Here is a 24,506-nt window from a genome sequence, read left to right as displayed (position 1 = left end):
ATTTACTAGCGAGCTCTTATGGGCGGAATGGTGGTGTGATCGCGCATCCAAGTACCGGTCGGTGTGGGTTTTCTTGCGGTATACCGCATGGCGAAGGCTGCCATCCAGTTTTTTGGTCACCAACACATCTAAGAAAGGGAGAACACCATTCTGCTCAGTTTCCATGGTAAATTGTATGGCAGGATGTTGCTGATTTAGGTGTTTCAGGAACAGCTCTAGTTCTTTCCCGTGAGGCCAGATGACAAAGGTATCATCGACATAGCGGATCCAAAGAGATGGTTTCTTCGGATAGGTCTCTATCGCCTTCTTCTCAAAATTCTCCATGAAAATGTCAGCTACCATGTGTCCAAACTGCATGGATGGAGAATCTGGAAATGAAAAGACAAGCATTACAATTATTTGTTATTTAAAAATTTATCCAATGAAAAATAACACTTCATTAGAAGGAATTTCCCAATATTCAATTTGAAACCACGATTTATCTCTCACTTTCAATGAGTTTGGTATTGTGTTATTAATTATTACACCCATTACCATCGGAGTTTTATATGAGATTGCCGATTTATGATAACTTATGTGGATGCTATGATTTCTTTTTGAATATGAGTGAATTTGGCTATTTGCATGAAGGATATTATTTATGATTAAGACAGACATGGCAAATATATATTGCATAGAAAGAATGGTAAGAAAATTTAAATTTTTTGAATCAGGGCTTATTTGGTTGAAGATAACTTTGTACAACAGATCCTCTGAACACACTTCCAAGTGATTCCCCTGGAGAAAAAAGTAGAATGATGAGACTTATGCAGGAACCAAATCGTGGACATCAAAGTGGGAAGTTTAGGAGACAGATTATTAACGTCAATATTCCAGGCACCAGTTTATTCAACACATAGACCTAAAACCTTGATATTGTATGTATGAATAATGATTTCTTGCTGAGATAGAAATCAATATCCTCTTGCAATATTGCACCATTAAATGAGAGGACGCGTGTCTTATTGCAAAACTAGTGCATAAGTATGCTGAGACTTTGATAGTTTCACCTAAACTGAAAATGTTAAAAATTTACTTAGTCGAATAACCTTTCGTGATTTAAATTTATTTTGCTATTGACATCTTGTCAAAATGAATTTTATAAGAAGGAAATAGGAAAAAATCAACACATTAAAAATTAATCCATCTCGAAAAAGGCGATTCTTATTGAAATAATTTTTCAATACAAAGAAAAGATGAAAGAATGATAAGTGCAACTTTAGCATGAAACTTTCACATTATTTAGAATAATTTAAATTTTCATTAGTTTTCATAATGATTTATTTATCCCCTAGAGATATTGATCAAGTTCTTGACATAAAATTTACTGTGTGTAAAAATACTTTTGTTAACTTAAAGCGAGGAATTAAAGCCAATTCTAAATTTACTGAAATTATTTTAATTTGGTTTAACTACACTCTTAAAAATATTCACAAACTAAGCAGGGGGTGGGGTAGTCCAATGGGCAGTATGTTGGTTTACTGCCCAGGAGGCCCGGATTTGATTCAGAGTGATGCCTCCTGAGACCCTTAGTTTATTAACGGTGCCATGTTTTACAGCTAAGTTTTCATTGTGGAATGATTTTTTAATTAGGCAAAATATTTCACAATAAAAGGTACAGCATTTTAACTAATATTATGAAATAAAAAACCTAACTTTTAAATAATGTATTAGTTCATCGGTAAATGAAAATTTAAAGCTGCTATTGGAGAGACACTAAAATAAAGCCACTTCACTTCTCAACCTGGCCAAAAAAGGATGCCTGTCAATACACACTACAACAAACCCTTCCATTCCACATTCATTCTATATCCATGCATTCCACCCTAATATATTCCTACATTCACCTGTCTTGACTAACTTTCTCTCCTTTAATACACTCAATATCAGGCTTGGTTGCATGGAAATTTATTTTTGAATGAAAGGACAATGCTGTGTTATTCCCACAAAAGTATTATTTGCTACTTCTAATTCAACACACAGGCGTCATCTTAAGGTACTCAAGGATTATGACTTCGCATTGAAACTAGTTGTCCCAAATGTAAAGTTTTGTGGAAAATATATAGTAATCTTTTATTCTTGGCTCTAATACAATGTCAATGTGTACATCATTTTCTACAAAAGACAAAATATAAATAATTCATCATCGTACCTATGATACTTGAGAAGTGAGTGAAAACACTTGGCAAATTGTCTCAGTAGAGCCAGAGCAACCTTAAGTTGTAAGTTTTTACCCTTATTTTCTCCTCTCCTCAGCAGGTGGACATTTTTTAGTTGATTTCCCTGAAATAGGCCTACGGTGAAATGACGAGGGAAGCTTGGCATGTTTCAGTCTAGGAGTGACTTCATCCTAAGCGCATCTGCAGATAAAGCAAATTCAAAATAGTATTTTTTTTAAGACAAACAAAATTAAGGAATTGGTGGCAAATTTCACCGAGCTTGAACGCGCCGGGAAGGTTACTTAGTATGTTTTCCTTATAAGGATTCCTCGGAAATACATTCCAGTTGCTCGCAAACCCGACCCTAGATTTGAGCGCACAGCCCCTGCGCTTGGATGGATAGCGTGATACTAATTAGGGTGCCACCGTCGCGTACGAAGGAATGAACTACAAAATTCAGGTTGAATTTTTATCCACTCAATACGCGATTGAATCTGCAGTCCCTCAGTGTCGAATCACATGCCAGGCGAGGGGTAGACCAGAAGGAGGTAGTCAGATTATAAATTGTGGCGAGCCTACAATGACGAAGAATTGGACGCCGCAAATCGAAATTTCAATGTGTGCGCACACAAGAAATGGAAGCTACCGCGGCCGTGATTGCAAGCTCAATATTGCCGAAGATCGACAATATTTGTAATTTTAAGGGAAGTGGCCAAAAGCAGAGGTCATTAGCGCCATCAGGGGTGGATGAAAAAGAAGGAAGGGTGGAAAGAAACCCGACGTCGGCAGTGGTCCACTCAAAGAAAGGCGCCAAGGGTTCCGCAGTTTAACGTCCCAAACGACGGACGGTGTGCTCACTCAAAAAGCTCTCCACAAAGCACCTTCATCGTAGGGATTAAGACACCACTGAAAAATACCTGCCGCCTCTAGGATTCAAACTAGGACCGTCTGGGTGGGAAGCCAGTACGCTACCCACCACAAATCCCCATCCCCAGCGATGAAAATTACGGGACCATCATCATAAATACATCCCCAGGACTATAACCAACGACAATTGATGCTAGCTGAGGATCGGATTTACCACCTACTTCAACCCTTTGCTCAGTGTATGCATATACGAGTATAGATTCCAGCAAGATAAAGCACATTTAAAAATAATTTTTGTAGGCCGACTACATACATACTAACATGCATCGGACAGATTTGTAAAGTGGCCGTAAGATGTAGATAATCGAAACCTGACAAGTAGAAACGTGATACACTTTACACGTTTATGAAGAAGCCTAATCTACCACTGTATGTTTGCACGTGGGTTTGTATTAAATCGTCACTCACCAATGATATAGAGCCGCCCGTGATTTCAACCGCTTAGTCTTCTCCGGAGTAGATCGACGATATGCTCTCGCGGGTTCCACGAGCTCCGGGTTACCGATGAATCCATCTGCTTCGATCAGCTGGCTCATCCCAACTCACTAAGCGAACTGGCGAGACCAAATGCCGTCGGAAAGTAGGGAGGGGAATGCGGGGTGGGGCTAGGGGGGTTCATTGAGTGGGAGACTTCGCACAAGAGAGAGTGAAATCGAATTGGGACGATGGAAAAGGGGGCGGAGGGAATCGTTAGCCCATTTCAATTCCGAAAGTGCGCATTTCGCGTATCTTCGCAGGGCGTTGCACTGGAGCGAACTGGAGTACTGCAGTTAACCTCTCCCTTCTTCAACGAAAGCGTGGGTGCCGAGTGTATACTCCTGTGTTTGCGACTCTCTTGTCAGCAGTCGCAAACACAGGAGCATGCAATGAGTTTCATTCAACTCGGCTTCGCACTCTTGACTCGTGTACTGTTTTTGACAAGGTCGAAACGCTTTTTTTCCGCTGTTCTTTGTAAACGTCTCCCTTGTCTCCCCCCCCTCCTTTCTACCCCCCTTATCCCTCCCCCCACGTTTCCTCCCACTTCCACTTTTCTCCTTCCGTAATCTTAAATGTATATAAGATTGCTCACAACTTCAGTTTGTTACCTGATGGTGATGTAATACAGCAAAACCCGGCCGTAAAATAAAAATAAATTTTATCAAGTGGAAAAGTGCTACGGCCAGTTATTCATTATGTTCGAATTCCACCACATCACGCCTGAAGCTACTCAATTTGCACATGTGGCACAATAAATTGAAGGAAAATATTCAGTGTGTAAATATTCTTCATACTCTGCATTTTCCCTCACCATCTCAATTGATGCATTCTGAGGTTAACCCTTCATAAGAGAAACAGCTATGCACTTTCAAAAACCAGGGCTATGGCTATACAGTTAACAGAAACCTTGGCCGCAATACTCACTAATACACCTAACCAACTCAACTAAGTGACACCATTTTACAAGCCTTTGCAGGACAGTTGACAACCAGAATAAACAAAGTCTAAATGCAAAACACCACATCAATAATTTCCATTCAATAACCAGTTTAAAGTCCATAAATTTGGGCAGAAACTTTAAAATCCTATATCATCCTTTTCAAGAAAAATTAGCAGCATAATCAAGAAAAAGGTGGCATTTGTCCTTATTTCTTTATATTTAATAAAGATTGATGTGATTGATGCTAGCTTTCCGTGGGCCAAGTTCAGTTGTACTTTGTCACTTTTAAAGAGAAAAAGGTTCTAGTTACGAGATATTTATTAATACATAGGAAATCCACTAGAAAATACGTCTGCCGCTGTGCGAAAAATTCAGTTAAATGTCTTCGTCACCTGCAGTGTCACCCTGGAATATCGTTACCCTGCTGCTACCGCCGAGGTACACTAAACTTTCGATAACAGTGGAGCACAACTGGTCTTAAGTAACTTCTTCCTTTTTAACTTATAACGACAATAACCTTCTACTCTATATCCTTCGTATAAATAGGTCATATAGCATATATATGAGGGACCTTTCCCCAGGTCCGAGAAGCCACAAAGGGTGTAACTTTTGTTTAGTAATATCCCATATTTAAAACTTTTTGCCACGAAAAAAAGAATAACGAAATGCTCAATGATGATAAATACGAGGGAGTCTCGAAGGGAGGGTCAGGTTTAGCTGTCAACAGGAAGTTGGACTCGAATGATCTCTCCGTTTTGTTTGTCAATTGTAGTTAGGCCTTAAGTAACGTATTTTCAGTTTTTTTACGTGTGCTGTGATTTTAGAAAGTTCTCTAATGAGTTCATCAACAGGTGCTACTTCGCATACTCCTCCAAAAGTTGCTCCGAAGCCTGGTATTAATGCTGATTCACGGGTGTTGTTTTTAGCGTCACTTTGGATATTAATATTAATTTTCCGTTGTAGGAACCGTGAAAGTTGTTCGAGCACTGTATAGTTACACCGCCCAGCAAGTATGTTGGCATGAAATCTCACATGTCGTGTTCGCTATGTCCTATTCTGACCAATTCTCTTTTCTGTCTCCAGTCTGATGAACTGACATTTCAAGAGGGCGATGTTATGTACGTTTTTGATCAATCGACAGATGCAAGTTGGTGGAAAGCTCGTTGCGGTAACCAAACTGGAATGATACCAAGCAATTACGGTTAGATATTTTTGAGTTTTTCCATGTTACAACAATAAAATCACATTTGTTAGAGCAGTGATTAAGTTAATTGAACTTGGCTCAGAAAGTCACTCAGTGATTATATAGTCAGAAGAAACAACTGGCATAAAAAGAACATTTACTTCAGATACTTATTTCTCCAAGTACAGCAACAGTTTTGAACTCATGTTTGTGTTCACATGCTTTTCATTTCCTCAATAAATGTTTTTAAGAGTATAGAAAAATATGAACCTTTTCAGGAATTTTAACGTGTACTAATAACTCATTTGGTTGTTATGTTTCAAAAATATATAGCCGTAATATTTCTTCAAAACAAAGTGTTTGTGGATTTTACCGTGTAACCTATGTTTACTATTTCTAAAAGCCACTAGTACAGGTCTACTTAATTTGCACACCAGAGTTTTTACGGTAATAAACGTAGTACTTGTTTATTGCCTTAATGACAGAACAATGGCATTAGAAAATTTTGTATTACCTTATTTATTTCAAGTGAATTTTAAACAGACTTGTAGCTTTGAGAAATATGCCCAAGTCACATGAAACTGCAATAGGGAAGTAAAGCATGCCTAATATTTATTTTAATGAATATTTGATCAAAACATAATCCATTTCCATAAACCCATGGTTGTTACCAGACTAAAGAGTTCCATAGGTCATATATATATTGTTTTAGACTGAAGAGTTCCATAGGTCAAAATATATTGTTTTTTCTCATTTTTTTATTTTGTAAGTCTACTATACGACTATTTAATGACACTGTGATATGTTTTAAGAATGACTACTGTTTGTTATATCATGTCATTGCCACCCGGCTTATTGCCTAACAGCAATGTATCCCAAATAATAATAATAATATATTTCTTTCTCAATAGATACCAACAAAATCTCAAATAAGTACAGGTATCTCAAGAAATATTTTGAGCGTTTTTAATACATTAATATGTTTTGGTAATGTGGTGTTTGCATAATTGATGCAATTTAAATTTACTAATTTTGGGTTTATTGGACAATGCTTGAACTTGACTGCTGATATGAATCTCTTTATACGGTTAAGACCTAACATATACAAGCTGAGTGGAAAACTTTAATTGTATGGGATTCTAAAGTCATACCCATAGCAAATAATACAGTCCCGAGTTTTAGGAACAGTAATCAAGAGGCACCCATTAAATACAGAGGGTAAAATTTCATGTTATTTTCTGAGTAACTCATTTTATATCATTTAGTGGGTTGAAAAAGTAATCTTTTGGTTTCAGGCAATGTGAATAATTTACTGATACCTAATTTTTTTTAAATTCATTATAAATAACCCACCTTAGTGAGATTTATTCATAAGACAAGTCAATAGATGTCAGCCTGTTCCTGAATTCACTTTACTTTAATTACAATCTACTGGTGGAAATATATTGTGTGATTTGTCCATCTATCAAATAATATTATAAATATTTATTTGCTGACACATCAAGATACAGTTCAAACATGCAATTGAACAAGATATAAGGCCCACCAAAACATAATTGGCACCATTTACAAGTGCTTTTTAACAATAATGAGTAATGATTGCAGTGTACAAAATTACTAACAAATGATATCTACAATTTAATGTATACAAAGTGAATACTCGGTAATCTCTCGTACATATAAGATACTCCTCAGTTTAGAACATCTTCCTCAAAATATTCTTTTATTACTTAGATCTGAAAGCAGTAATAACATTAGTATTTTTCTTTCAATTAGCAATTATTAAAATGAAATTCATATGTCCTTGGGACCGATTATTGCAACTTTTGTTCTCACTGAGTCATAATGCATGTCAGTGCTACTTCTTATAAATTAATGATAGGAATGACAGTTTAATGAGCATTCACTAATATTGCTTCTGCTGAATAACACCTCTCAAGATAAATTAGGGAGAAGGCATGCTATAAATAAAATGAACCATTTTCATCATAAAATGCAAATTTTTGGAGTAAATAACTATTAATGCAGTTTTATTCTTTATTTTGACTATCTTTTGATTCATTTCATGTGCAATGAAATATTTCTTGTAGTGGAAAGTCATGTCCAAGAAATTGAATTGCCCATGCATGAGGCAGCTCGCAGAGGAAATTTAAGTTTCTTAAAAGAATGTCTTCAGCAAGGTGTGTCACCCACGGCTTTAGATGCAGCTCAGAACACCCCCCTGCAGTGGGCGTGTCATGCTGGGCATGTTGACTGTGTAAAGGAGCTACTGCCAGTTTCTGGGAGGGGCATTAATCACCGGGTCAGTTTTTTTTAATTCCATTTTTTTTAAATCTATATGATACTGTTATACTTTGAAAATCCTGCTTTTTCTATCATTCTTCTTGTTTCTAATTTTTCAAAAATGCCTTCCACCAGATGAGATGTATTTTTGTCAATAATGGTAAAATTGAACCCGAGGTAATGTTTAGTTCCCTGTGAAAGATGTGGAGAATGAGCATCAGAAATGTAAATTTGGTGATATTATCCCTGGTCATACTACTTGGTATGGAAAAAGGTTCAGGTTTATTAGTTAGCCTCTTCATGTGTAAATTAATGCTCAGTGAGTGTTTTCTAAGTTGAAACTTAAATATCAAAAATAATTTATAAGATTTATAAAATATGTGCAACAAGTGAAAACTCAGATTTTCTCTAACTTATTCTCCCAGAGTGCCCAGACTGCTAACCCAGGTAAGCCCAAGCAATGCTTAGAAACTCTAATAGTGAGTTAAAGTCTGGGTTGATGGTTTTAGTTCAAGTATCAAATAGCTAACTGGGTATGTCTTGAAATACCAGGTACGATGGTAGAATTTCGCTACACCTCCGCGAAATTCCAGAGGGACGTTAATTCACCAGTGCTATTTCTAAAGTAGGCCAAATATGTGATCAAATTCATCAGGGAGACTGATTTTTAGTTCAAATCTCTGATTCATTTCGACTCTAAGCTATTCAAGGGAACAAAAACACTCGAAAATTCTAAAAATAGCTCACACGATACTGGAAAAATGGTTGTTGCAGAAAGGGCAATGTAAAGAGGAATGTTTTTAAAAACTTTAATTTCACCTTCTGAAAAATACTGGAATACATGAAAAATCTGTTCAGACTAATATGATCATGCAGCTAATTAATTTTTTATTTGGGAATTTTGCAAGGACGACTTAAAAAAATATAAGGGAATTTTTCATCAGATATATTATTATTGTTTGTTATGAGCTGATGGTGAACTGTCTGAGATTTAGCCCTTTTATTTTATTATACAAAAAATTATTTTTTTTTAACTCAAGAGTATTTGTTTTTAAATTGAGATATAAAATGTAAAAGTTTTTCAAGTGCAGTCTATAATTGTTAGATGAGTATTTCAACGGCACAGCAATGATATTATAGTTCAGATATCATGTTCAAGAACCAAAAATTGGATATACGTATGCAAAACCTATCAATTTTACTTAAAAACATTGCAGTTTGAGCAAAAATATGTTTTTTGATTTTCCTAATTGACCTGCATTTCATATTAATATTGTGATATTAGTGCAGGATTTGGGCTCAGCAATATGTGTAAAGAATATGAATATATTTTTATGATATATATACTCAAATATGTGTCTAGCCACCTGAAGCTCTGATAAGTTAATCACCCTTTATAATTTAATGATTTCATCGTTTAAGTTGATAATATTTAAATCTTTTAATACACTCTAAAAATTTAGACGAAACACAATGCAGATAAGTTGCACATCAAGGTGAAATACTGGCTTCAAAATTACATGAAAACAAACAATCAAAATTAACACTCTTTACAAAATTTATGTCTCACTTACATTCCTCTCCGCACAAAATATTCAATTCTTGCAAACATTTAAATGCAATTTGTTGGGTTGAAATGAAAGTTTGAATCAGCATTTATCCATTTCAGAATAAATTGGGAGACACACCCTTGCATTCAGCTGCTTCTCGTGGACATTCCGAAGTCATCAAACTACTGTTGGAATCCAGTATACCTGCTGATCTCACTATTGTCAATTCAATGGGTCAAACACCTTTGAACCTAGCAGCAGATCCAGTTTCAATCGGACTACTTAAAGAGGCCTTGTATCTTAAAAAAGGGAATCGCCTTAGCTCCCAAGCATCTTATGAACCCAACGAATATGGTGGGGATGATGATTCAGAATAACTGTTAAAATTTAACAGTTTACCATTTGGTGGCCATTGTCAATGCTGATATCATTTTTCCATCCATTGAATTCCTTTTATTGATTAATAATAATAACTCATGAATTCCTAAGTTCCTTTGCTGTTGTATCTCAGATTTTATACAGTTTTTATTGTAATTATTAATGCAATTTTTTTGTAAGTAATGTGGATCTAAACAAATAACTTTACTATCAATTAGTACTGTAAATTGTGCAAATTTTGTTGTATTACAGGATGCTAATGAAAAAATTATATTTAAAACCAAACCACAGTTATCAACCTGAATATAGGTTTGATAGCCGAGTGTAGAGCTTATTTAGTACTAAGCTCAAGTACATGTTTGATTCACACATCAGGGTATGGGGGCCAGTTCCTTCTCCTATGCCACTTATGGTTTCCCAGGACAATCTGATACCTGGAAAATCACACAGCTTGGGTGAAGCTGAGGGTGCCCAGAGGTGCTAATCAGAACAAAAACCGGGCCCTCTGGTCAATAATCCAACGCCCTATTCCCTGGAAAACCATATCCCTTATATTTTTAAATAAATATATTTTATATACATATAGGTAAGTAGCCTAAAAGGTGCTAAAAATGTTGTGGTGACTTAAATGTTGAACTCAAATAAATGAATTACACTGCAATTGATGTGCAATATATGCAGTACCAATGTGTTCTAATCTTATATGAATAAATTTCTTTTTAATTAATGCAAGATGTTGTAAATGCATTTGACCAAAAAAATATATTTCCCTCGCATCTCCTGAAAACTCCTAATCTTATGAGGTCTGTATTTTTTTCCCCCTTCAAAGAGCAGAGGGATATGGCATTGATTGTTCTCCAAATACAAATATTACTGGCAAACCTAATGTATAAAAATGAAGAATTGAGAGTTTGATTCATCTAAATAAATATGTTCTCTGCATTTGGAAATTATTCAATACCTGATGGGTCTTCTGTTAAACATCCATCTTTGCCCCATAGTGTTTGCCAGTCACAAAAACGTCACGTGCTCAATCCATCTGGTTCCTTTTCTTATCATGGTCCATCTTGTCTTTTCCTGCTCCTCTGAATACATTTTATATGTACATTAGACAAATTAATAAGTAGTAAATGTAAGTAATAAAATATTTTGAATAAGTCCGATTTTCTTCTTTTCCCTGTACCACATATGGTCTACCAGAAAGCTTGGGTACCTGAAAAATCACACACTTAGGGTGTGACCAGGCATCGAACCCAGGCCCTTCAGTCAGTAGTCCAACACACTTTCCCTTGGCTGCCATACCCCCTTGAATATAATCATGACTGTTAAAATAAAAGAAGAGGAATACCCAATAGAGGGGCTTACCTAAGGATCCACGTAAATCATCATCTAAATATGCATATAAATGTTCCATGCCTTGAGCGTTTCTCAGGGAAAATGGTGTGTATGGTAATTCCAAGAGTCCAAATGGCATTATGATTGATGTTTGTATGTTACAAAGTTGCACTCCATGCAGCCCTCTGTTGTTGGAAAGAAGCCCTTCTTGAATGGAAAGTACAGCCTCTGACCATTGAGGGCCCAAGTCATGACTCCATTCATCACCCCCAACAGCATCACAAGGTCCATTGCAAAGCTTAACTCGATGAGCTACGACAGCAGCTGATCAGGGGTGCATCTTGGGTCTTCTGGGGAGGGTGGGTGGGGTTACTTCAACAGCCCAGAGATGTCATCCAGGATAGCAATCTGACAACTGTCATCTCTGACCCACACAGCCCCTATCCTATGCCAGGGAGATGGAGCATATGCTTCTGAAAATGGAATCAAGGGCTGAAAGGCATTTTGGCCTAGTGATGACGAATTTCTGGTATTTTACAATCAATAAACGCGAGCAGCTATTTTTTTAATGTAACAATTCACTTTTATTCCTATCAAGTGTTAACATCAAAATCATTTGATTTTTTCCGTCTGATCCAAGTATTTTTCCTCAATTCTGACCTGAAAAACCACGGTGTGTCTCATGGGCCAGTAAATACAGTAATTACTGGGCACGCCTCATATTCTCTTTAAGTTTCATAGATTCAAATTTTCATGCTTATAACTCTCATGATAATGACTACTTTTCACCTACCCATAGTATTACAGACACAACATCTGCAAATGATTACTTAAGAAAAATAATCACTAAAATATACAATCTTATGAAAGACAAAGTACTATTACTTAGTACCATTCAGCTGGGAAAGTAAAAATTTGAATCCTTATTATGTTCCGTCAACATCCATTATTTTATTTCGAAAACTGCATATGTTACAATACATACAGATGCCAATATTAACTTACACAAAGACAAGAAAAACATTTTGCATGTAAACTTCCTTTTTAGCAAGTTCATATCTTTAAAATTTTGCACATCATTAAAGGAAAAGGCATATACCAATTTTGAAATAATACTCACTCATCTTGAGGTTATAAATGAAACACTGGACCAAAGAAGATTGTAGCTCTACTTCATGTTTCCTAATTAGCAACTAAACTCTCAATGCCCTTTCACATTTTAATGATCTTGAAATACTTCTATCATCAAGGGTTACCTTTATATTAAGCTTTTAGACTGATTTCTATTCGGTATAATAATGACGTATACTGAGACATGCATGAGTTTCCCCATGCATTCAATATTTTTTAATAAAATACTCTCCCCTTGAGACATACAGCATAAGTGTTCACTCATGCACACTAGAACAGTGTCAGATACAAAATAATATTATGTTAACTGCATAACTCACCAATTTCCACATTAAAATTTTTTTAACGGATAAACAATCTGTAGTGAAGGAACAAACATGCCTGTGACAGCTAGAACATGCCTTGAATAAATGTACTTTTCATTGAAATACAAAGATATAAAAATAATATATCCCTCAGAAGGTGAAATGTAGTTCCTAATTCAGCTATTTCCCACAAGAGAAAATGCTAAAACAATCAAGGGTGTCAAAGGTGCTCTCACCTTTGGCACTGCAAATGTCAAGATACTTCTGTCAAAATAACCAATAAGAGTGATGTTTCCTTCACAAAGTTTTGAAATTAGTACTTAAGGAAAGAATCAGCTAATATCTAAGATCCAACACATACAAAAAATTCAATCACTCAGTTAAACTAACTTAAAAAAATTAAAAATTTTGCAAAAATATCTATGAATATCTGCATTAAAATATGTACAGAAGCAAAAATTCATATTTGTTTTAGCCTTCAGTGCAAAAAATACTGCAATTGATACATTACTCATTCTTTTCTTGGAGAAAAACAACCATACCCTATCAACCAAGAAACCAGCAATGTTTGAAAGAAATCAACTGCACAAATAAATCAAGATACAATTGAAACTAACAGGAAACAATGATGTTGATGAAGTTATATAAATGTAAGAGCAAAAGATATCATTTAATTATATATTATAAAGAATAGAGAAAGCTACAACTTATTACAGCTATACATATATTCAGATCATTACATATTGATTCATAAAATGAATCAATTAGTTTGAATGTTCTGGCACCATAAAATACAAAACCATTTGACATACATCAGAGGGCATTCCTAGTTCACAGCTTGTAACAAATTAAAAAGGACTTTGACTTAATGTACATAAGGAAATCTCAGTTAGTGCAGTACAATCAGCTCAAAATTAACTGACATCATTTTCCATAGACAACATTAATGCTAAATATGCAGAGATGAGGTGAATGCTCATGATGGACTGAATATGCTTGTATTTAGAATTCATGTGACTGTTCTGCATCTAGCTGCGTCTCTCAGAAAGTGTACTTTTGAAATGCAACAGTGACTTATAGTACTATACATATGCCTCATATAATAGTAGTATTAATCAATTCATATATAATATTGTATTTATATAATAATTTGTCAAGATTTCAAAAATCGTATACATTATTATGGGGTTTTTTGTTTCCACCACATGTTAGGTAAAAAAAAGACGTATAGCAACTGTTCACATGCTTTGAAAAACAGTGACTTGGGATAGGGAGGAAGGGCACTTTTCCCATCTTTGTGTGCTTCAACTATACCTCTCAATCTCATAATTACTTCCAACATGCAGGACAAGAATGACAGCACACAATTTGCATTGAATTAAATTTCAACGCAAAACATATTTCACTCTGTGTGCTATGAAGCATTCGCTCATTCTTAATCTTGCTTCCTCCCCAGCTATAAGCCACTTTCACAATAAACAAATCGGATCAAAAATTTATAGGTTTTTTTCTGGGTGATCACAGCTCTAAAGTATACGCTTGTTCTATACCCTTATTTCAGCTTTAACCCCATTTATTTTTTAATGGGGCATTAAACTGACAAAGGGTACACACTGTTGCTGGCAACTATAAGAAGTATTAGTGATCAAAGAGACTACAATTTAAAGTGAGTTCAACAACCATTCCAAGACTTACACAACTACCGACATAAGAAAACTATTGATTTTTCAGCTTTTCTATGGGAATAGCAACATTTGGCGGGAAAATGATGAAAAGATAGGATAAAATAACCTCTTTGATCTTAATTCTGACTACCCTACACCTCTACAAAATGTATAAATATAAATGGAGAGTTTCTTTAATCAGCACAAGAGTACTGCCACATACACATATTTGCCAATGCTCACCATGAATGAACCATCATCTGATATTTTCCCATTTGCAACAGTTAGAAAATAATTTTGGGCAATCAAGTATAACAGTAAGAGGTGATCATTCTTAGTTGCAGATGAACCTAATTTCTAAAATAATCATCTGAGCAGTTGCAAAATTTGATTTTGCACATTCTTTCTATTTTCACTGAGTGAGGAACAAGGCCCTGGGAAGAGGACATAATCAATTCATTGCTCCTGTAACTATTACAGTAAAAAAATAACTCAGCTGATGACTGAGCCATACTTTCCCAATGCAATGCTTCATTTCCATCGGACAAAGAGGGGAACACATAATAATTATCATGCCAACATCCATGCCACCTTCCCTGAGATTGATGCATGGCACCAAGAAAGACCTCGGTGCACACAAACCATTCAAAAAAGGCCATTGGTTACATAGAATAGGAGAAAATAATGACTTTCTCTGAAATATAACTTGATACTCCTATAGAAAATTGTATACAGATTTCACAGCTTCCGTGTCCAAAGTTAATCCCACAACATCACCTTGGAGTAGTATACTGCACATTAGTTCAGACAATTTACTTCAAAGAGATTGTCCTCAAATTTCCATTAAGCTATTTTCTGCCATAACATTTGAGGTATATGCTCAAAACCCGCAGTAGGTGACAAGCTTAAAAATACATGACAAATAGTTATTATATTTCTTTCTTCATCTTTTCATATATATTGCAGAATGTCAAAAATGAATTCCTGAGATTCAATTCATTAAAGAATAGATTTCCTTACCCGATACATTATTGCATCACCATTCTGAAAAATTATTCTCAAAGATGCCTACAAAACAATCTTATATGGTCACGTTATACTTTTCAAAAATTTTGTTCAAAAATACTTCTAACTCAAAATAAAATAAAAAGGACTGAAATATTAAAGTTTGAATACTCAGGATATCTAAAATTTGGAAGTCTCTGATGGACTGTTAAAAGCAACCACCTGACACATCATCCCCCTAGAAGATATGATTTAAAAAAACTAACCCTTCGAGGCACTTGTACATCCTTTGGGGAAACACCCCTGACTTTTCCAAATGGCCATATCCTTCTCCCGAGTTTAAGCCCCCCCCCCCCCTACATTTACTATATGGTTGGAAGTGAATATGTTCCTCTATTCCCAAGGCCTCCCTAAGTTCCTTTAATTAACAGTGAGCAAACATTTAGAAAGAACTCATAGCACAGCAACATTTGCAAGGTAAGTGTACATGACAGCTCACAATGTTTATTCATTCAGAGCTAGTATGCTTTTATCCTTAAAATCGACATGGAAACATTTAGAAAGTGATGTTACATACGTATACCAGGTTTGACAGTGATGTCAGTGGCACCAATTTGGTGCCTTGAAAAAAAATGAAGGACTTTTGATTAATCCTTAAATTCCAAGAGTCGTTCACCACAATTCACCCAAAGCTATCACCATATAAAATTCACTTGTGCAAGAGTCAAACTTTTCTATCTTCCTGAATCAGTATACCAGAAGCCTATCAGGTTACTCAAACCACACCGACATAGGTAGTTCACGAAACATAGATTTCAATGTGCCTGGACCCAGCTTGTTGGAAATGCAATTATGTATTATATCACACCGAAATTCGTGAGAATCTAACAAAGCACATTACAATGCATAGAAAGCATTGATTGTAAATATTTAGATTAGACTATGCATCTTTGAAACAATCCCTATTCTTTTAAAAAAAATTAAGGTAATATATACTTTGTATAGATTCAAACTTCTAAAATGAGCCAAAATTAGACAACTCCTGATAAAATAACACTATCAAATACAAACATGAATTTCGTCCAAATGTTAAGTATTCATCAGTTACTCATAGCCGTACTCTGCATATCATTTAAAATTTTGTCAACTTTTTCATTTCTAAAACTTTCCAAATTACATATTATCTACACTTCCCAATTATTGCCATGGTCCAGGCACAGAGTAATACCTCAGTTTTCCAAGTTATTCTCTGTTGAGCCATTGAGACGTAAAGATCCAGAAACATGGTTCATTGTCCTCATTTGCTGCTTTCCTAATCCACTGACTTTCACTCACATTCCTGTCACTAGCCAATTAGCTAGACCAAAAAGCAGGTACCACAAGAAATCACTGATGTACTCACTTTATGAGTATAGCTGTTGGGTCACGAACCAAGTGATAATGATCAACTATTGGCCAAATACCTCCTAATACAATTTTAAATACGTATACACTGTGTTGCAGCTCAATTTCTTCACCTTTTTACTCTATATTTCTGGCACTTGCAGTTATAATGCTCCACCAACAGATACATTGCTTTTCCACTATTAAACCTATAGAAGGGATGGAGCAAGTCCAAAGAACATCTAAGAATATAATGATTTATAGCAAATGAAGACATCAAAAATTCGCACATTAACCCTCTCTCATTGACAAAGACTGTCACTTTCCATCCACCTTGACAGCAGCCTTGTTTCTTCACCGTAACCAATCAACAAACATGGGATTTAATTACCCAAGATGTGCATTTAAGGATGTAATCCAACATGTCAAAAAAAATGAACACAACAATCTTGAAAGCTTCATAAGAGTGGAAACCAAATACAGCTAAATAAATTCAATGTCTCATCAAGTTGGCATCAAGGATCCACAAGCATAATGTCACAATATTGAATATTGCCAAAGTGCTTGAGGCAACTGCATTTCACTCAGGATTTTCAAGTCTCACCAACTCAAGTGTTTCACAAAGATAAAAATCCTGTGGCAAGGTAAAAAAAAAACTTACTACACCTAAACTATTACTCTAATCCAACAGAGCTTTGATGGACTGACTCCTATTTCCATCACCAAGGACACACTACTGAAAGTCCAAATTTGTGCAAGCCTCCAAGCACTTCAAAATCAACGCCTGACCGAAAAAACTCCCAAATAACATCCCCGCCGAAGCCAAAAATAATATGAGACCTATAGATGAACTTTTCCAGCAGACAGGCTATGATCGCATCACCAAATCGTGGGCTGATGGCCAAAATTCTCGAAGACGGCCAAACCTCGGGAAAGAGTGGATTGGGGAGGGGGGAATGATGGGGATGAGAGGCCCTGCACACGCAACCATACACACACGCATGGTCACCAACACTTCCTCTGCTTTAGATCTTGGGTCGCTTGTTGTGGTGTCCAGCACCACGGCCTTCCTCATCATCCTCATCGTCATCCTCTTCCTCATCATCTTCCTCCTCCTCCTCCTGACTCTCGTCCTCCTCTTCCTCTTGCTGTTGCACGGGAGGGAAGTCAGGCATCTGGTCTCTTGGCGCACTCCACGGGCCTCCCGTGGGTGCTGGGGGTGGAGGGGGAGGCGGCACAGGGGAATCCACACGTGGCTTGGTGTTGGGGCCCTGTGAGAAGAGTGGGATGGCACATGCCTCCAGAGAATGCAATAGAGTTGTTTTTTTTTCATTAAGCTCATAATGATGTGCGAATTGGGGAACGTGTGATGCCACAAACCCCAAAACACAGTCTCAATATGATAAAACTAAAGAGAAATTGCGCTGAATCAAAATCTGTGATTCAGTGCAAGAATCGCAAGCAGCGCAATAAGAATCACAGCTGATGCACAATCTGTGGGAACAGCACATGACTCAGAAACACATTCTTCATGGTAAGCCATTAATTCTAAGTTCAATACGCTCCCATGACATTCCCTCGGCTGCCAATCTACTGAAATACTAATTCAATTTAACTTTGACTCAGCATGGCCTGATGGATCGGCACTTGTTATGCCATCAGTGGGGCTGGTCGCTTAACAGTAACCAATTCCTCTGCAAGAGAGCCTCTATCATTTAATAGGATGATTTCCTAGCTCTGATAACCATTTCAGGTCTATTACCCTAGGTCTAAGTGCAATCGCTAAGTTCGTTTGCTGAAGGATAGGCAAGATTGATTATATTTTAAATTCATCCATTAAAATTACAAAAAATATTGTGATTTTTAAAATGTTTCAATTACTGTAGTAGTGCAAAGAAATTCTTTTTAAATATGATACAACAGAGGTAAAAGATTAATGCCATTCGTAGGCAATATTATTGCTTAAAATATATTCCAGGTAAAATTCATGAACACTTAAAGCTCCTTCTATCATTTAAAATGTTCATTTTATGATACTTCACACATAAACATACATAATTTGGATCATTAAGAATTCCTGACTATACTCATCTTTGGTATGCAGGGAGAACTCTTCAAAATGGTTACCAAAGAATTTTTATTCAAAAATCTTTTTAAAAATCTAACTTGTAAAAGAAACGGGTTTGCAATTTTTAGTACCAAGTCATTTTTTGTTTTTATATATTTATGGTTTTAAAGTAATAAGTTATGCATTAAACTTAACTTAATTTTCACCCAACCTTCCCATGTTTTTGGCAATGCATGATATTTACAGAATATACAAGTAGATGCAATTCTTAAAAGATTTGATTCGTAAGGCTCAGGTAAAATTAAAACTCATTTGGTATGTACATGATTATAGTATGCATCCATGATGTCAGACAAGTTTCCATAATTTCCTCCATGTAATTAAAATCCATTCTGTTTTCGTCCCATGCAGAATTATTTTAACATAGATTTTAAAACTCTGATTCTTTTCAACATATTCTTACTTCTCCCTCAAAGTCTTGAAAACAATCTGTTCAAATATGAATCATGGAAGCTCTCACTTACATGTTTAATTGAAATTTGTTCGAAACTTTATTCTTTCCATTTCCCACTGTCTCTTTTAAATTTTCTGCTGCATATTTCCCATCAAAGAAAATGACATTACCTGCCTACTATTTTCAAGCCCTCATGAGTCAATTACAGCTCATTTGCAATTGGTTACACCTATCATGATTTATTATCCTCATCATATGAATAAGAAATGGATTGAATTTTCATTTGATTTCCCTGACTTCTGATGGCAGACTGAAATTCCATAACCTCCTCCCCTTATAAGCCTCCCAACTTCTCTGAGATTTCTGTTCTACTGGTCAAAGCCAATAAGATAAGCAACATAAATAAATAAGAATCATTTGGATTTTGTTACCTTGACAGAAGTTTCATACAACTAGCCTGGGAAAGAGAAGGTAACTACAACTGCCTTCCTAACACAATGAAAATTAAACATCCAAAAAGGAATTTCATACAAATGACTTGGATAAATATCTTAACAATCACATTCACATAGTTCTAATATGATTAAAAGGATGTATATTTCACTAATTCATTACATTAAACTATCAAAACAACACAATCCTATTTATTGACCTGACAATGAGTTAACTAAAAGCAATGCTTAACTTGCAATAAGTTTTCCAACATTAAGCTTTGCATGGAACTGCACAAGGCTTCAATCAAGTATAGAGCCCTAAAAGCAATACAAATCTCACAAAATGCAGTCTTTCTCTTTAAGCAATGATAAAGCTATAATGCGTATTTGCAAGCTTAATGCAATGGTCAATAAGATAAGCTAAATCAGAAATGCTCATTCAGTGCAACTGCATTACAATAAATAAGACCTAAGTGAAATCACCGATAGGAGAAAAATTTACGGAGACACAATCAAGCTCTAACATGATCATGCTAAAAAAAGGGACTATTGCCAGGTCCTTTTATTATTCATACTTTTAACTATTAAGCCTTACATCTACTGTAAATGTTCACAAAAAATTGATGATTGCTGTAATCACGAGTGATATGAATGTCTACCAGGATTGAATAATTCTACATGTCAATATTTGAATTTTCATTAATGCCTCATAACTTATTCCTGATCCCTGATGCACTACGGCAATTTAGCTTCATGTGATATTGTAATATTCTTTACCTAATGTCTTATGTGCCACATTCATGTAAGCTTGCCGGAGAGTCCAGAAAAAGGTAGACCTGAGTACAAAACAACACTCCTTGAAGCGAAGTAATGGTATTCCCCAACGAAATAAAAAATGCCAGGTCTTCAGATGAGCTAATAATCAAAGACATCAAAGTAGATACCAATAGAATTAATAAAACGGTTAAGGGAGTTCCTGAGGAGATTTAAGGGTATCTATTGCATGCTCTGGATGTACAGATGTCGTTTGGTACAAAAATTAGATGATCAAGGAGTGAAACCTGGCTCATATTCAAGGAAAGAAGTTCTTTCTCTTCTACCTTTCCCTTCCACTCTACTAACTGCAGCACTAAGAGCTTTGAATACATAAGTAACATGCATGGAGCAAAGAATATGTCAGTTTAATGAGCTTATGAAATTCTTAGCCTCCAAGAAGTATCACATGAAATCAACAACGAAAGAACCAATGCAAGATATACATTTTACTAATGTTTAAAACATAATATCATTTTATTGCCAGACAATTAATAATGCTAGGTGCTTCAGCAGCTTTGTTTTCGATTGTTAAACCAAATTTAGGTTTCTACTGTTAGATTCCACAAGCATATTTCATTATGTGATGTACTTGCTTTTTAATAAATTCAATGACTACTTTGGAATAATCAGAATCTATTTTTTATGTTTCATCCATGATAATTTGCAGACTACTTTGTCTTTTAAACCAATAAATGGAATATACTCGAGTATTATGCTATAATATTTATTGACAACCTTCTCCATTAGGGAAGGAGCACTTCCTTGGTGTATGCTATAAATAAAAATATCCTTATTTTTTAGAGCAAAAACTTGCACCTTTACACTTCAAGAAACATACATCTAATACTTTTTATGCCCTTTGTTATGCAATTGATCCAATTTATACATTAATATGTCACTATAACATAATGTACGTACTTAAGACACTGGTGGCAAGTAGTATCACTAGTTCAAAAATATATTTGCTAAGAATGAACACAACAGCTGAAAAGAGCAACCCTATTCAATCCATTAACTTGTAGGTTCAATTTGCAGAAATAATTGAGTTGTTGACTTTATTTTATGATTTTGATGCTATTAACAACAGAATGTGAAAAAATAAAAATATGAAAACTCAATATATTTCATGGGTAAACAATAAAATATACTCATAGGTTAAAAAGTTAATACATTAAACTAATCATAAATTAAATAATTCATAAACTAATTATAGACAAGATAGGTCATAAATCAACTTGAAAATTTATTAAAGGTTAATATCAAGTAAATGCATGTCCAACTACATTTCTCATGGGAAATCAGTGATTTGATGCATGGAGTACATTGGTATTAATAAGTGATAGAGTGAGAGCTAAATGAAAACAGTGACTTTTTGGATGTTTTAAGCTCATTTTTATGCGGTTACACTATATATGTTAACCAATAGCTTTGATTTAATTAAATACACAAAACTTTGCTGATTAAGGATGTTCTTAGCAACAAATTGATTAAAGAAACAATTTTCTAAGATGCATATCTTAATGCTTAAATAAATTCAATCTTAATTTCAAAGCAGTAACTTAAAACAGTCAAAACTCACTGGATATGAGTAAATATAAAATTATACAAATTAATCCTGAAAATATTTGCATTGATTTAAGCTATATATTTTTACAGAAAAATAAACTAAAACTATATCTTGCCTATCAAATTAGCCCATACAAATCTATGATTTGTACTCATGAATCAATATCCATAATTATGAATGTAGGAGTTTGTTTTTCCTTTAAAATCATGGAAGTTTTTGTCCTTGTTTCACAACTGGCCAAATGTGATCTACTAAAGGTAGCACTAACTGCATAATATGCACCATAAAAAAAAGCCTCAAATGGAATTAAAATGAACTCTAGGCTTAAGAAGTCCTATATCACTGAAAGCAATGAGAATGTAATTTAACATTGCTGAAGTTAAATTATTAAAATGTAAACAGTGAAAGTAAATGGAACATCACTACATGAATTAAGTTTTCACAAATAAATTTACTGCGCCATCACATCACATTATCTTCAATTGAGACATCAAAACAAGATACTTAAATTGACTGATTCATAACTTGAAGAAGAAAATGAAACACAGCAGCAATAAATAGTAAAATAAGGACCATTCAGGTGATTGTAACCAGTCAGAACTGCATTTTTACATGCAGAATGCAGAAGTCACTGATAACTTTCTGGTCAAACATTATTGATTTTGACATGGGGTGGATATGTATACAGCAATCTACAAACAAAATATTAGGCTGTTTTAAGTGGACGAGGGCAGCATGCTTTCATGTCAAAATTATTCTTAACTGTGACCACAATTGAAGAAGATCCAGCCTTTTACCATCTCAAATTAATGCTTAGATAACCCTGGCTACTAAATACAAATGTAATAAATCATAAGAAAGACACTCAGATATTTATCCAAGCTTAACTTATAATTATAGAGCATCAAAAATTCCTGTTGAAACATCAACATTCAGTTATAATAATTCATAATCAGCACAACAAATTTGAAAATATATCTGGATGGATTTTCAATACTGTGCTATCTAAATACCTCAAAAGTACTTGTTTTTTCCCTGAGAATTCTAGGGCAAGAACTCTCAGAAATATATTATTTCAGCTTCCCATCATTGAAGGACATTAAATAAGATGAGCATCAAAATTCTATTCATTGCTGCAATGACACCGCCTTCTAAGAAATACCATACCATTGCTTAATATATATGCATATGGATGCAATGCAGAGTGTTTATTTTTATAAGGTGATCCTACAAATACTAGACACTTAACATCAAATCGGGATGAAGTGCAATGAGAAAAGAAAAATTTCTGTTATATATTAACTTACTGCAGTAAGAAGTACATAATATGAAAGTTGTACCTTAAATCAATTATATCTACATTTCATTTTCCAAATTAATTAAGATAAATGCAAATTATGTTTATAAATATATTTTGCCTGGAATGACTGATTACATCTAAAACATCTCCCTGGAAAATAATTCATGAATTCATAAACTTAAAAATACACAGCAAAGTAAATTAACACATCCAATACCATTAACAATAACTTTCTGCATGGTTCTGAGTAGCAAGTTGAATGTTGAGTTGAAAATGTATGGGGTTCATGTTCTTGATTCTTAAAAAAATCTATGATTTTTTAATCTACAAATTTGGAATCCAAGGAAAGATATGAAGTTTGGTCTGAGATATTTCTGTTTTTAAAAATCTAAAAATAATGCTCTGGTAATCTAGAAGATTAAGAGGGGTAGTCACTTATTCACCAGCTGTGGTCAATAGGGTTCAAATGATTTGTGGCTTATTCTGTGTCCTTTAATTAAAACTAAAGGTGAAGAAAGCTGAACAAGACAACAGCCTCCAATATGCAATTTAACAGCACAAGAGGACCTATACTCACAATGATGATGATTAAATTAAACAATGACAGGGTTTATGGTGTCCCAGAATTCCGAAGGAGAAAAATTGTGAGTTCTCTTACCCACAATATAATACCACAATGAAAAACAATTCCAGCCCATTGTGAGGTCAGGTACATAAAATTCTGGCAGGCAACACAAGGCTATATTTTAAAATTATGTCAATGGTTTTAGATGGATAGATGGCCTAAGCACAGTGCTTTAAGCAAACCTGAGTGGCCTTACCAATACATAAGACTTACATATTTTTACAAAAAAACTCCTCACTAGCAAGCATTTCACTTATGGTATCATTTCAATTATAATTAATGATGGAATGGAAAGGATCTCTTTTCATATTGAGAGTTTTTCTTCCTCTTTCTTTTTTTTAAAGCTATCCAAAGTAGACAGTGGGGAAATTTCCTCATAAACCATGACTGGCTTCAAATATTTTAAATTTAACACGAATGAAGAATGAAAATACACCGTTAAAATGTCACTAAACAATGAATGAAGTATGCATCATGAAAATG

General features: G+C 34.9%; 2 protein-coding genes across 11 annotated transcripts in view; one reads left to right on the top strand and one right to left on the bottom strand.

The window, feature by feature from the left end:
* Nucleotides 1–5,234: 5,234 nt before the first annotated feature.
* LOC139686765 (osteoclast-stimulating factor 1-like) lies at nt 5,235–11,051 on the top strand. Its single transcript, XM_071583803.1, has 5 exons — nt 5,235–5,435; nt 5,506–5,552; nt 5,626–5,743; nt 7,816–8,027; nt 9,678–11,051. Exons 1-5 carry the CDS (start codon nt 5,378–5,380, stop codon nt 9,933–9,935), a joined length of 693 nt encoding a protein of 230 aa, XP_071439904.1. The 5' UTR covers nt 5,235–5,377; the 3' UTR covers nt 9,936–11,051.
* A 1,156-nt stretch (nt 11,052–12,207) lies between these two features.
* exd (PBX homeobox extradenticle) overlaps nt 12,208–24,506 on the bottom strand; it is a 387,983-nt gene continuing 375,684 nt past the window's right edge. For 6 of the 10 annotated variants that reach the window (XM_071593924.1, XM_071593931.1, XM_071593936.1 and 3 more), the window contains one exon: nt 12,208–18,057. In XM_071593924.1, the coding sequence (XP_071450025.1) occupies nt 17,785–18,057 (273 nt within the window). In that variant the 3' untranslated portion in view covers nt 12,208–17,784. The remainder of the gene's footprint in view (nt 18,058–24,506) is intronic. The other 4 variants (XM_071593959.1, XM_071593988.1, XM_071593952.1 and 1 more) reach the window with 2 other exon arrangements.

This window comes from Hetaerina americana, unplaced genomic scaffold, assembly GCF_022747635.1.
Source record: "Hetaerina americana unplaced genomic scaffold, ioHetAmer1.1.p SCAF_1, whole genome shotgun sequence".
Lineage (NCBI taxonomy): Eukaryota > Metazoa > Arthropoda > Insecta > Odonata > Calopterygidae > Hetaerina > Hetaerina americana.
This window is presented reverse-complemented; position numbering and strand designations above follow the sequence as displayed.